Here is a 14642-nt window from a genome sequence, read left to right on the forward strand (position 1 = left end):
GCGTGGGCACCTCACCCGTGACATAAGCGCTCACGGGCGGAGGATAGTCCTGCCCCGCTGCTATCAGGGCAGGAGATATTCACACCTATGTGTCCAAACTGCAAATGAATCGCGCATGAGCGAAGCCGCTGCTCCCGCACTGATGCTGTTTTGTGGATCACAAGGTTTAAAACTACTTATAAACACACACACACAAAGTAACTCCCCCAGAGTGCCAATTTCGGGTAACTGTTGCCGGTGTGGAGCAGGGTTGGAATCGTGACATTAAAAAACAATAATTGCTAAAAGAAATTTAATTGGTAGTTCTAAATAAACTCTAAATGCATTTAGGACGTTTTTTACTCACTTTATGTCTCTTCTACGATGTTATTTCTGTCTCCAACAATGTAGGTAGGTTACAATTACATTAGCTTGACCAATTATGCAAATTAGTCGATGACGTCATTTAGCGACTTCTAGCGACTTTTAGGACAGCCAATAGCAAATTTCATTACTGAGGAGTTGGCAACACTGGTGACTGCAAACACACCCCCCTACACTTTTTAAGTTGCCTGGCTGCTCCAGTTTATTTGCTGATGAGTTCACCTCGACTGTCGACTCGTTCAATTAAGGTCAGTGTTGGGTAAGTTACTTTAAATTAGTAACTTAGTTACCTTACTAGTTACTTCTCTAAAAAAGTTACTCAGTTACTTCAAGTTACTCGTTACTTTCAAAGTAACGAGTTACTAGGGAAAGTAACTTTGGTTTTACTCAGACTTCTCTTGTTAATGTGTTGCTTCCGTAACTGGATACCCAGCAAGATTGCCAGTCTTCTAGCTTGCTTACTTGCCACAAGTGCATTGTGCCACCTACCAACAGAAAGGAAAAAATAATGTGCACATTTCCACGAGAGAAATCCCACGCCTGGACCGTCGTTGACCGCCGCCATGATTCTAGCCTGCTTTTTACATCCAACACAAAAACTGCAGTCGTGGTGCTTTTGATTGTACTCAGAACTTGGAAATTCTGCCTTCTGAATAGGAATATGTAAGTAACACCAGACTGCAGATGAGCTGCATACAGAGCTGGACTGGGACAAAAAAATCGTCCCAGGCATTTTGACAAGAGACCGGCCCACCATTATAGGAAAAATCATAAAGCCTTTGAATGAAAATAAACACTGTTGTGACAGTGATGTACACTGTTCTGATGGTATATATGTATCAATCTATCAATCGTTTGTTGTAAGACTCAGATAATTATTTTTTTTAAAAGCGAGACATTTTAAATGAGAATAATAAAGAAAAGTATTTCCTTGTCCCCCCCTTTCCCTGTTAATGCCCTACATGGACCCCTGGCATCACTTTGCTAGACCCGCCCCTGCACAGTTACCAGCTGTCAGCTACATAGAAAAGGATCCTGGTGTTATTTGTCTCTCAGAAACAGTTCATAACTTCCCTTCAACTCATTCATGTCACCTAAAAGGTAAACCTGTTTCTCCATCACCTGTTCAGCTCTGATGATTCAGTAAGGACATCTCCTGGTTTCATCTGCATGTTTCCCTCTCACCAGATAACCAAACCGATATCATGACCAGCAGCTTTACAGCTGTGGCTCCAGCAAACATCAGCTGATACTAGAAATTAATATTAAATAAATTCTAACAACAGCTGATCAAGCTTAAACGTGCTGCTGTTGTTTAACGCGACATCCGCTGGTTTCCTCTTTCTGGTGCAAAGCGGGCGATAAACAAACAAGAGAGAAAAGCTGATCAGCTGATCATTGATCAGTTTCGTGATTGAAGTAGAAACAGGAGAGGAGAGAATGAGAGAAGAAGAGGCAGCTGTGCAGCTTCAGCTTTGTGTCTTTTTCATTGTAGCTGAAGTCCGGGACAAACTATGTTCCTTTTCACCTCAGTACGAAACGCGTAATATTTTCTCTGAATACCAGACGATTCTGTTTTTTACAGGACGGTTGGCAACTCTAATAATTAACCATATGAACAAAATAAAGTTCAACATCAGTAACATAGCACCCACCCAGCTGTATAGAAACTCCGTCATGCAAGCTAGCACGCAGTATGAAAATGTCAGCATACCGAAAATAAACTCCACCATCAACTTGGTTTATATCTGACTCCGATAGACTGCAGGTCATAACTTCTGACCTGAAGTTCAGTTCACCTGACACTCGGACCGGCGGCCGCTTCGGGTCTCTCCTCTTGCCTCCCTTTTCCTTCATCCACCTGCTGGCCTCCACCACTTGCTAATGTTATTGAATCTGCGGAAGCTCCACGATATCCACCACACGAAGTAACGAGTAACGAGCCTATCTAAATCCCAGTAACGAGTAACGCGTTCCTGGTTTTGGCATAATAACTAGTTACCGTGCTCATTACCACAATAATAACGTAGTTACTGTAACGCGTTACTTAATAATGCGTTAGTCCCAACACTGATTAAGGTAAATACAACCATGTCACTGTTATGAAAAAGACAGACAGTTTATCATCTTCTAGTTCTAAAACATCTAAAATCACTCTGTTGTTAATTTGTTTGCTAGATTAGCCGCTAGCATACACAATGTGTTGGAGGCTTGTTGCTAGCTAGTTAGCGATGCTACACAGCTGTTACTCTAATAGCCTGTATTATTGAATGATTCAGCACGCCTTAGTTTTCGTTATCCATTTTTAGACAGCGATGAGATCAGCTGCACACTCTACAGAGGCCCAGAGTTACTGTTAATATCAAAAATGTAATGCTGTCCTTTGAGATTTTAACATAAGACTGTGAGTGTAATGGATCTAAAACTGTTTAAATCTTCAGAGCCCTCTACAGCCTGGTAACATGGAAACTTTAACAACAGCAGCAGAAGGTGTCAGTAGTGTAGTCTAATTTGTTCTTTTCATTTAATAATAGAGTCCATATTATATCAACAGCTACATTCACCCTGGGGAGAAACTAGTGAGGGAGACCATCAGGACCAAGCTGGGTTTCCTGGGTCCAGAGGTTTGGAGAAACTTCTTCCTTTTCTTTCATCACAGCTGTCCTGTGCCAGATGTTCTGTTGACCCACTGAGAGAGGCATCATTTAAGAAACAGCAGAAGACTGAAGTGCATCGCATTGATCAAGCAGGACTCATGATCTTCACCAGCAGCTCCCTCACAGGGAAATCTTCAGCACTCCTCTGTAGGCCCACCCCAGGAGATGGATAAACCCAGCATTTCATGAACACTGTGATGGAGACCTTTGGTTTGTGTAATGTTATAAATACTCGGATACTCCCCAGAGGCTCCGGACTTTTACATAAAGATATTATATTCAGTGCTGTAGAAGGTTATATATTTAAAAATATATTATCCTTGGTTACTCTGGTATCAATAACTCTGAATCACTTTATGGTAAATAACACACTATCTGCAAAAAACTGTGAAGGAATTCCAGATCACAAGTTTGTAGTTCAACATACAAGTGACGACCTTTGACCTTCATCATGTTTTATTAAATTGTGTCAGAGAAAATCAAATGTGCTCTTCATGCAGCTGAGTACATCAAGTGTTTAAAATGGAAGCTGTGCAGGTCTGAGATCAGCAGCTTTGTGAAACACCAAACAGGTCCTGTTAATGCTGATATATAGTGACACAGTTACATGGGTGATTAATCCTTTTGACTTTTTGTCTTTAAATTTATCAATAAAACAGCTGCAGCTTTCACTGACAGCACATGTGGTACTTTAACCTTTGTACTGTTTTCATCAGTTCATTTTGCAGTTAACATGTGAACATGTTGGATGATCTGTCTGCTGTCACTGGGTGGTGCTGAGGTCTGAATCTGAGGGCAGCTCCTGTAATCACAAAGAGAACAGAATCATCACAAACTGAAATATAAAGTTTGTCTCTCAAATCTGAAATAAAGCTAATCCTTCTCTGCCCACACACACACACACACACACACACACACACACAAGATCTGAAGTTCTCTTACATATTTTAAGTTCTACAGTTTAATCCAAAGTTACTGATTGAGTTACTGAAGTACAAGCTTTTTTTTTTAAATTTTGGTGTTACTGTCTTTACAGATGTGGCAAGAGACTGAAAACATGCTGCTGTTTTAAGATATTTAATATTCAGCTCTGCACAGGAGCTGAAGCAAAGTCCAGCCTGTTGCTTTTACAGTATAACACTTGTAATAAAAGTACAGTAATGGTAATTAGTGACTGAGCAGCCCGGGGCTGGGAGGAGGGCCACGTAAACGCTGGCCCTCTCAGAGCCTACACTCTATCTGCTATTCGAAACAGAGATACGCAAATTTCTCCGTGACTGCAGCTGTCAGTGAAAGCTGTTATGATGACATTTCACCCCAATTTAACATCACCGTGGTAGGAATTGGAATCAAACTTATGGGAGAGGAGACCCCTTGGACATAAATCAGTGTGATGGGAACTATTGATAACAAAAGAAAGAATCTTTGGAAAAAATTTATCTGAGGGGACCCCAGTCCCATCCACTAACATGGAGGAGGTGGGGTTTATGACCTATACTGCAGCCAGACACCAGGGGGCGATACAGACGTTTTGGCTTCATTATGGGGAGCTGTTGCGTCGTCCACGTTTTCTACAGTCATTGGTCGGCCCAAATAGACTCCTTGACTCTGTTGTGTGTTGCGTTTTTAAGAAGACAAGGAGTCTCTGATCAATCATTGCCACTTTATTTACTAAATGGAAACAATGGTGTTGTATCAGTGCAAAGGGCTCGCCACACACCACTCTGCACAGCACACTCTTGTATGGCTACGCCAGACTGGCAGTGATTACTGCAGCCATATTACAATTGTTAATGTACAATAAAATAACAACAAATGATGTACGTGAATGGGAACAATGGTGTTCTATCAGCACTGTTTCCCCTTTGCACTAAAATTTGTGGCAAGTGGAATAATACCATATAACCACTGTTACACGGATAAAGCAGTCACTGACTGAGATACAAGTGGAACAACACAGGGAGTCTCAGTCGTAACATCAGGTTCACTAATGTCCAAGGCAGCTGACTGGGAAACTAAATAGAAGCAACTTGGCTAACAGTCTCTGATTAGCTGACTCAGGCAAAACAGAATCCTCAGAGTGAAACACGATGTTACTCACGGTGGGTGTGATGTCAGAATGTCAGAATGCTCAAACAGAGTGTGCAATAAACAGTCACTTTCTCCCATGAGAGGAGTTTCCTCAATAGTTCTGGAGTGGTGGCGGCATGAACACAGTTTTCGCTTTGAAGAGGGAGGGGACAGGCCGGACTGAAGTGGCTGCTCTTGCGGATGTGTGCGGTTGTGACAAGAAAATCTTAGATAAGTAGATGTAGCGCGCCGAATAACCAAGGGAGTCCGCAAATCATCCTCTGAAGCTGGGGAAACTAACTCCTCTTGATAGGCAGCGCAAACCAGTCTTGACAGAGAAACTCCACTGAGTAGATCACATCCTCGCGGAGCTCAGCGGAGGGATTATGACTTGCTGGGTCCATTGTCTGGTCCCGTCCTTCTGTCATAAAACGGCTGTGTGTGACAGGATTAGGACCCAAATGCAAAACTCACCGACACGGAATGTGAACTCAAAAGCATAGCTTATTGCTGGAAACAAGGCAAAACGGTATCAAAATAAACTGGGAAAAACTAGTAATAAATCATACAGGAAAACATAGGGAGAGCCGGAGAGCTATGAGGGAGGACGCAACCCTGAACAAAGGAAGACTGAGGACTTAAATACACACATGAGGTAATCAGGAGAAGTGGCAACACATGGCTGAAACAAATGAACATAACGGCATCACAGGGGAAGTGTAAAACTAAACACAATGGAACATAGACCTCTTCAAAATAAAACAGGAAACATAATGAAACGCAGACATGACTACATGAACTTGATGGCAAAAGACATGCAGACATGAAACATAAAAGACAAGGGAGACTTAATAGGGGTTGAAAACACAAGGGGAAACTAATATATAAATAAACTTAGATAAACTAATAAACTTAAACATCAATCATAAACATCAAAATAAACTAAAACTCAAAACACTGGGTCAAAAGACGAAGTATCGTGACAGAGTGGTCTGTTTCCTTACACCAGCCATGCAAGCAAAGTAAGAGGAGGCTGCAGGGAGGATGCTCCTGTTGCGAAAATGAGTTGAGCTCAACCCCACGGCAAGGGAGCTGTTGATGGCGTGGCCTGTGGTCTGGGTGGAAACTTCATTTTGATTGTGATGAGATGTGGGAACGTATGCCTGAAGTATGTTATGTGAGAAAAAGAGAAATGTCAACAAAGAGAATAATTAAATCGGCTGATGTCTGTGAAGGTTCTCAGTCATCCAGGTCATCATAGTCTAAGGAGCTTGGAAAGAAAAGCGTCTGGATTTCTTTAAGTTGCTTGAAGACGTTTCACCTCTCATCCGAGAAGCTTCTTCAGTTCTAAGGGTCAAATGGTGGAGAGTCCCAGATTTAAACCCAGTGGGAGTTTCCCCCCAAAGAGGGACAAAGGACCCCTTGATGATCCTCTACCTAATCACATGAGCCAAGGTGTGAAAACGGGTGTGAGTCACAATTAGCCAGGGTTTCGGGTGAGCTCATTGTGAAACCTGGCCCCACCCTATCATGTGATTTCCTGAGGTCAGATGGCCCAGGATGTGAGTGGGCATTAAGGTGTCTGGGAAGGGTTCTCAAAACTGGATTATAGATGGCAGACAGTTGGTGTCGTAAACCCCCGCCTCTGTTCAAAGATGGTCGCTCACAGTGGACATAGATGGCTTCTTTCACTCCTCTTTCAAACCATCTGTCCTCTCTGTCCAATATGTGAACATTGGCATCCTCGAAAGAGTGACCTTTGTCCTTTAGATGCAGATGGACCGCCCAGTCTTGTCCCATGGAGGTGGCTCGTCTATGTTGTGCCATGCGCTTGTGAAGTGGCTGTTTGGTCTCTCCAATGTAGAGGTCTGGGCATTCCTTGCTGCACTGCACAGCATACACCACATTGTTAAGTTTGTGTTTAAGAGTTTTGTCTTTCGGGTGAACCAGTTTCTGAGTGTGTTGCTGGGTCTGAAGTACACTGGGATGTCGTGCTTGGAGAAAACTCTCCTGAGTTTCTCTGATACACCGGCTACATAGGGGATGACAACGTTGTTGTGTCTGTCTTTCTTATCCTCCCTAGCTGGTGCCTGAGCTTCTTTTCTGTGCATCTTTGCTGACTTTACAAACGCCGAATTAGGATAACCGCATGTTTTAAGTGCTTCCTTTACATGTGTGTTCCTTCTTTTTCCCTTCAGGCTTAGAGGGAACATTTTGTGCCCGGTGGTGTAGGGTCCTGATTACCCCAAGTTTGTGTTCCAGAGGGTGATGGGAGTCAAAGAGGAGGTACTGGTCCGTGTGTGTGGGCTTCCGGTAAACTTCAATGTTGAGGTTGCCGTTTTCTTCAATGTACACAGCGCAGTCCAGGAAAGGCAAACAGTTATCTTTTGTGTCTTCTCTGGTGAACTTGATGTTCTTATCCACGGCGTTAATGTGAAATAGTTTCAAATGCATTAATAGTATCTGGACTTTATGTATATATGTTGTGTTTGTTCAAGACATTTAGCAGCACGTTTGTCTGGCAACAAAGACTTTAAACGAGCAAGGAAATATTGAGAATTAATAAAACAGAACATACAAATGTACAATTACAGTAGCATTGTTTCTTCACTGCAGAGTTAGAATTGCTGCACCATATCATTAATATGATACAGCATCATTTCCAGTTACATAGTGAGTCCGTCTGGTGGCAGCATAGATCGTGTCTGTCTCGATCGCTCTTCTTTTTGCTTTGGTCGAAATGTCGCTGCAGCATATTTTGGGCCGTCAGAGCCATGAATCTGATTTGAATATTCATATTCAATGTTAAATTTTTTATGATTGATAATACAATAAGTGAAATAAGTCAACTGAAACCATCACCAATTTATTCATCTTTAGGCTAATTTTCGGGAAACAGAAATGAAGCTGCCAGAACTCTTGCTAAGTCACCACCAACAAGGACAAGCTGAGAAAACTCAGCTGATTTTTATCTGCATAGATAGCAAGGTTTCAACCAGAGGAAATGTTTCATATGAATGTGTAGTCAGCAGTAATAAAAAACTGAAGGTCTTTTGCAGGAAGAGGAAGTATAATTTTGTGTTGTTTTGTCTGTTGATCAAGACATATAATAGCATAAGATAATACATACAGTATCCAGTCACAGTTATATACATGTTCCACATGAATGTAGATTTTATGTTTCAAAAACTTTTATAGTCAGCAAGTATCGACTGTTTCCGTTCAGGTTTTTGCAGATTTCCATTTCATTTAAAATCATGTCACGTGTTTGTTTGGCTAAATAGACTTTGATGGACGAAGTAAGAACTGAGAATTAATAGAAAAACACATACGAAAAATCAGTTAGCATTGGTTCGTCACAGCAAAGTTAGTTTTATTTTTTTAACAAGAGTTTTTCATTTCCCCAATAAGTCATGATAACATCATCAGTCAGTTCAAGTCGCCTGTTGATTCTATCTGGTGGAAGCATAGATCACATTCGTCTCGATCTCTCTTCTTTTTGGTTTTGGTCGAACTGTCACTGCAGCATAGTTCACCTCATCAGATCCATGATTCTGTGAAAAGCACAATCAGTGTTCATTTATTATAATTAATATATACATATTAATTATAATTATAGACAAATATAAGCAATAACAATGAAGCGTTTATCTTACATTTCTAAAAGAAAGAAGACAATTACTCAACAGCTAATCGGAACATACAAACCAAAAATCTTATTTCTCCCTTTATACGATATGTAATTGGCACTGTAATGCTGTACAGGCACATTTTGTTTAAGCGCTGCCAATCAGAGCATAAAAGTACATTTTTAGATTGACTCACCGTGCTGTGGTCCGGATTCTTTTCTTCTTTATTTGCTGATCCACAAAAAACAAAATAATGTTACTCTTTTCATAAACCAATTAAACATTTATGAAGCTCAATAAAAAAGTAAAGATTATAAGAGCAATTTTGGAGCTGTTAATAAGTACCCATCTGAAGTTTCATGTTTTGAGCAGCCAGACCAGTGATGACCATTAAGAGGAAAACAGACAGAACACCCAGGGTGACACTCGTCAGCTTTGCTACTTCGTGAGCCTCTAATACAAAAACAAAGGTAAAAAGCAACACGGCTGAAATTTATTTTACATTCATGTGTTTTTAATCATCTGCACAATAAAAGAAATGTTAACTTACGTTTAGAGATGCAGTCCATGTCATCCTGAGGCTCATCTGTGTCTATTAAAAAATAAAGCTTTGATTTTATTAGTCCTCATTTCTATAATAATCTTAATATATAACCACTATAGTCTTTGTATACAGCGTGTTGACAATAATTTCACTGTACATGTAATATAAACAGAAAGCAATAACTGAAGAATGAGGAGGTAAAGACTTTACAACAATCTTACCTCCAACCTTTAATTGCATAACGCTTAAATTTAGACGTCCTTCTGAGACAAATCCACAGAAATACAGCCCAGAGTCAGACACATCCACTTGTTTGATTTTGAGAAAGACATCAGAGGTGTTTTGTGTCATTTCACATTTTCCATTTTGAAATCCATCATTGTAGTTAACATTTGAACTAGACGCTTGCATAAAAGCGATAGAGTTGAATGTGGTTCCGTTGACCTGTCTGAACCAGAAAGTCGTAACTTCATATCTGGAAAACTTGTTGCACTGCAGAGTGACAGTTTCACCTGCCTGCACCTCTGAGGTCTGAAACTCAGAACCTGAGACAGCAATCCAGCCTGAAACAGTGGAAACAATGAGATGTTTAATTGCTTCAAAACAACATGGTGCTAAACTTGTTAGTGTAAAGCTACTAATAAGCAAATGGGTTTAAATTATTACATGTTAAAAATGCCATAATATATTAGATAATGATGTCAAAGAGTAATAGAGCAAACTTACAGAAACAAGAAAGAGCTAAAGCTGTTATCACGTTCATCATCCTGCACATGACTGCTGCCCTGCAATGTCCGCAGATGGTGTGTTCACCAGGAAGGGTGCTCTCAGTGTGATAAATGTGATAGAGGTGGGAGTTTTGTGTTGCTTTCAAAGCTAAATGCGTTTAGGTCATAGAGTCATGATACACGTGTTTAGTCTTAAAGGGTTTTTTGCAAGGTTATTTTTTGTCTTTACTTTAAAGAAGAAGAAGAAGAGTGATGTTTCATTTTTTTCTCAGCCTTATAAACATGCATTATTAAAAAGCTGGCTGTCGTTACAATGCTGATAGTGTCAGGGTTGGCTGTGTGGCAGGCAAAGGTTGCACCCTAATAAAGGACTGAGAACACAAAGGGTTGAACAAATAGAGGGAGTTTCATTGCTGTAAAGTTATAAACCATAGCTAAACACAAAACTCTAAAACTAGAAACTAAGAACTGGAAACAAAAAGCTAGAAACTGCAAGCTAAGAACAAGGAATAGCGATGGAAACAAGGGGAACAAGGAAACACAGCAACATCAATGACACAACAATAAGCAGAGGAAAACAGGGAACACAGCTGGAAGCAATCAAACTGACAGGATAGTAGGAAGCGAAACTGAACACAGGATGAGAGCCTGTCAAAAATAAAACAGGAAACACACGAGAAGCAGCGCAAGACACACAGGCTTGACACTTGGGGAAGAAACACGAATAGGTGATTAGACATGACAGGCTGGGGAGAACACAGACGACACCAAGACAACCAGAGCACAAAAGGGAACAGATTAAATGAACAAGACACTAAGAACTAGAAAAATAAATCATTAAACTAGGAGGAACCAGGAAACTCAACAATAAAAATTGAGAACTAAGAAACATAGAAACACTGGGTCAAGGACTGGGAACCATGACAGATAGTTACAGTCAAAGATTCCATGACTTAAGATAAGTCAACACTTTTATGACAACAAAAGACATGCTGTTATATGACAAAGTTGGGTTTCAACTTCCATTTGATTTACAATTTCATGGGCCATGGTGCTTTTATTATTTTTTTTAAAGAATACATGATCAAATAATGCCACCTACAAAGGACAGAAGGTCCTAGGTGCCCCAGCGCACTTCTACGGCTGCTGTGCCGCCGCTGCCACTGGATACACGGGTAGCCCCCAGACCCACAACACCAGCACCACTGGATGCGTGCGCAGCCACCAAGATGGACACCTCCCCATTGCTGGGCCAGACGCTGGGGGTGCCAACAGTTCAGGGCACCCCTTTCAAGTGGGAGAGGGAGTAGTTTCGCCCGGATGTTCCCCGGCCTCAGTCGGGTGATGGGGGTATGTGGTGGGGCGTGGTCTGCAATGCCACTGCAGGTGAGATGCGCCAGCCGTGTTGTAACAGCAACAGTGAGTGTCAATAGCGTGTGTGAGATTCTGAAAAGCAACACAGTTTCCAACACTTAAAAGCAACACAGTTTCCAACACAGTTTTGAAACAGCTTGTTAAAGCACAATATACACTAAAAAGTTACACCCTTACAAACCAGAAAATTGATAAGAGATCTTCAAAGATTAAACCTACTACTACTATTAAACATGCCGACTGATGCTGAGGAAGACAACAAGGGTGATCAACATGCTTTGCCCTTTCAATCTACAGCTGCGTTGGAACTAAAGTAAGAGTGATGGGTGAAAAAGTGCCCCAACAAGAGATTATCAAGGTCCAACTAAGTGACACGCGGGGGGAAACTCTGTTACCAGGTATCAGCAGTTGAACACAGACAATACCTGTTTAAACAACAAGGGTGGTGTGACCTGAGAGGTTTTTCAGTTGTGTTCAGTTTTCTGTGATTTGTGATCATTTTCACATATGATCAACATCCACATAAACACAAACGCTGGAAATGCTTGAAGAATCACTCAAGGTGCTTTCTTGTTGAGAGTTTCAGCTTCTTCTCTAGTCCTAAATTTTATCCAAATAAACTTGTGCCTACACTATGTGAATCTCACAACTGCTTCACTAATAAATTCTTAGTGCATTTTCTGTATGGCAGTTAGACCTACCGTAAATCCCGGACTACAGAGCGCACCTGATAAAAAGCTGCATGCTGTTAAAACTCTCCTGTGCAGTGCGCCAGTGCTGGCTGCCCCTGATTTTGCACGTCCTTTTAAATTAGAGGTAGATGCCAGTGCAGACGGAGCAGGTGCTGTATTGCTACAGGAAGACCGACATGGTGTGGATCACCCAATCGGCTATTTCTCAAAGAAATTCAATGTCCACCAGCGAAGGTATAGCACGATTGAAAAAGAGGCCCTTTCTCTGCTGTTCGCATTGCAGCATTTTGAGGTGTATGTCGGTTCCAGCCCCTCGCCTGTGATCGTCTATACCGACCACCATCCCCTGGTGTTCCTAATGCATATGCAGAACTCGAACCAAAGGCTTATGAGATGGTCTCTCCTGGTGCAAGATTTCAACTTGGAAATCCGCCATAAAAAGGGTACAGAGAATGTGTTAGCGGATGCCCTATCCCGTGTTTTCCTGTAAACGTAACTGTCAAAACATCTACCAAGGAGATGTCTTTGATTTTGGGAAGGGGGGTGTTACGGCTGTGGCCATAAGATCTCTGTGTGGGCTGTTTTGTTCTGTCTCTTTACTGTGCTTAAGACTCTTTGCAGGTCCCTCCCTTAATGAAGAGTAGTGAGCAGCTGATTGGACTGTGGAACACGTGACCGCGTTCAAAAAGCCGTTCTGACAGCTCCCGCCGGGAAGAGAGAGAGAGAGAGAAGCGAGCAAGCAGTTTTGACAGCCTACGCGGTCCTGACCCTGGTTTCCAGCCTATACCTTTGCTGTGTGTTTGTGTGAGCGTGCTCTGTGAGAGCCGCTCCTAGTGTATTAACTTAGTGCCTAGGCACCTCTAGGCTGAAGCGGAAGGGGTGAGCCGCCTTTTTCTTTGGAACAGTTTTCTCCTGTTTTCCGGGTTAGGGAGCAAGGGTTAGTATTGTCATTTGTTTGTTTTGTTTCTTTCTTAGGGTTTAGTTAGTTTTCTTTGGTGGGACTTAGTTGGTTTTGTTTATTATTTTGGCCTGGGTTCACCCTGGAGCTATGCTTCATTACCTTTAATAAAATCACCTTTTTTTTACGCACAACTGGTTTTGGATGTTTGGCTTGGGAACCAGGGCGGGTATCTGTCTGTCTCTCCTCCAACCTTTATGTACGTCCCTACACGCCTAGACTAGGGGCGTAACATAAAAATCAATTTTGTACTTGTACAGGCCGCACCGGATTTTAAGCCGTATGTGTTTCACTTGTAATATGAGATATTTACACAGAAATATTACACTTGAAGATTTTTAACGTTAAATTTAATCCGTTAGGTAACATAAACATGGTAATATAAACATTATGGTAACATACAAAAATACATACTGCAAATGCTTCTTTTCCTTGAACAGCGCCTGTAAAATGGCTACCTTTAAGTATACGTACGTATCGGTAACACACAAATTACGTTACTTATGGTTTTTTACGGAACAGCGCACAAACAACATTACGTCTCTTAACAACCAGTAAAAATATATACCGTATATATACTACTTATCAATTTTATTGGTCTACTATTACCAGGCAAAATGTTTTTGGCCGCATGAAAAAAAAATATGCATTAGCCGCACGTCAGTATAAGCCGCAGTGTTCGCAGTGTGGGAAAAAAGTAGCGGCTTATGTCCCGAAAACTACGGTACTTATAATGGTCAACCCTAAAACAATAACAATTACTGCTGTGAGTTCATTTGTCATGTCAACCACACAAATTTTGACTCATCATCTTAAATTCCAGTACTCTGTGGTCATTTCATTCCCACAAGTGATTTTGCGAGGTCTCCAATATCCTTTGAACCCCCACAGGGTGTATTTACTCCTTCAGAGATAAATGTGACTGATTGTTTCATCTCCCCCTGTGGGACCACTGATGTGGGCACAATAAATCCTAATTGTAAATGCCTTTCGAATATTCGAAAGCAGTAACGTAGTGTCATTGATGATGAACCGTTATGTCAGTCTGATTACCTTACTACTTCACTATCAGGCTGGTGACTGCATAGAACAGAATAGAATAGAATAGAAATAGAAATATTCCTTGTTGTCCTTCATTGAGGAAATCGTGTTCCAGCAGCAAAGTGACAGCCAAATGGATCATGCAGATTCACACAAAAGTAAAGAATATAGAAATAAGACATAAGAGACTGTACAATAAGGGCAAATTTACAACGTAAGAAAAAAATATTGTAAAGTTAATAAAAATGGCATACTCAGTTTCAATAAAATGTGCAACTGAGTAAGATCAGTTTTTTAAAATGTACAAAAAGTGTTGTGTATTTGTTCTTAAAAAACAACAACAACAAAAAATGCATAAACTGCAAATAACAGCAGGGATGTAAACAACTTGTTGTGTTTGCTGGGAGCAGTGATAATTATAAAGTCCAAGTCTGTCACTGTAGGAGCTCTCCAGGTCTCCAACAGATTCATGCATGTAGTGCAGACATTGCCTAAGATTGACGCTTTTTTTGCCAGAGTTCTTCTGTCTCCTACCACCAGCACTGAGCCAATGGGCATCCGAGGACAGAGCTGGCCTTCCTGATGA

The 14642-nt window shown here is 41.2% G+C and overlaps 1 protein-coding gene across 3 annotated transcripts in view; it reads right to left on the reverse strand.

Moving 5' to 3' along the window:
• Positions 1-8357: 8357 nt before the first annotated feature.
• The window catches only part of LOC120436328, a 36598-nt gene continuing 30313 nt past the window's right edge, over positions 8358-14642 (reverse strand). For 2 of the 3 annotated variants that reach the window (XM_039607172.1, XM_039607159.1), the window contains exons 5-7: positions 9065-9172; positions 8916-8950; positions 8358-8644 (exon numbers count right to left, since the gene is read on the reverse strand). In XM_039607172.1, the coding sequence (XP_039463106.1) occupies positions 8543-8644; positions 8916-8950; positions 9065-9172 (245 nt within the window). In that variant the 3' untranslated portion in view covers positions 8358-8542. Of the gene's footprint in view, positions 8645-8915; positions 8951-9064; positions 9173-9269; positions 9312-9484; positions 9827-9989; positions 10095-14642 lie in introns of those variants that run through there. The other variant, XM_039607157.1, reaches the window with a different exon arrangement.

Source organism: Oreochromis aureus, linkage group 3 (assembly GCF_013358895.1).
Source record: "Oreochromis aureus strain Israel breed Guangdong linkage group 3, ZZ_aureus, whole genome shotgun sequence".
Lineage (NCBI taxonomy): Eukaryota > Metazoa > Chordata > Actinopteri > Cichliformes > Cichlidae > Oreochromis > Oreochromis aureus.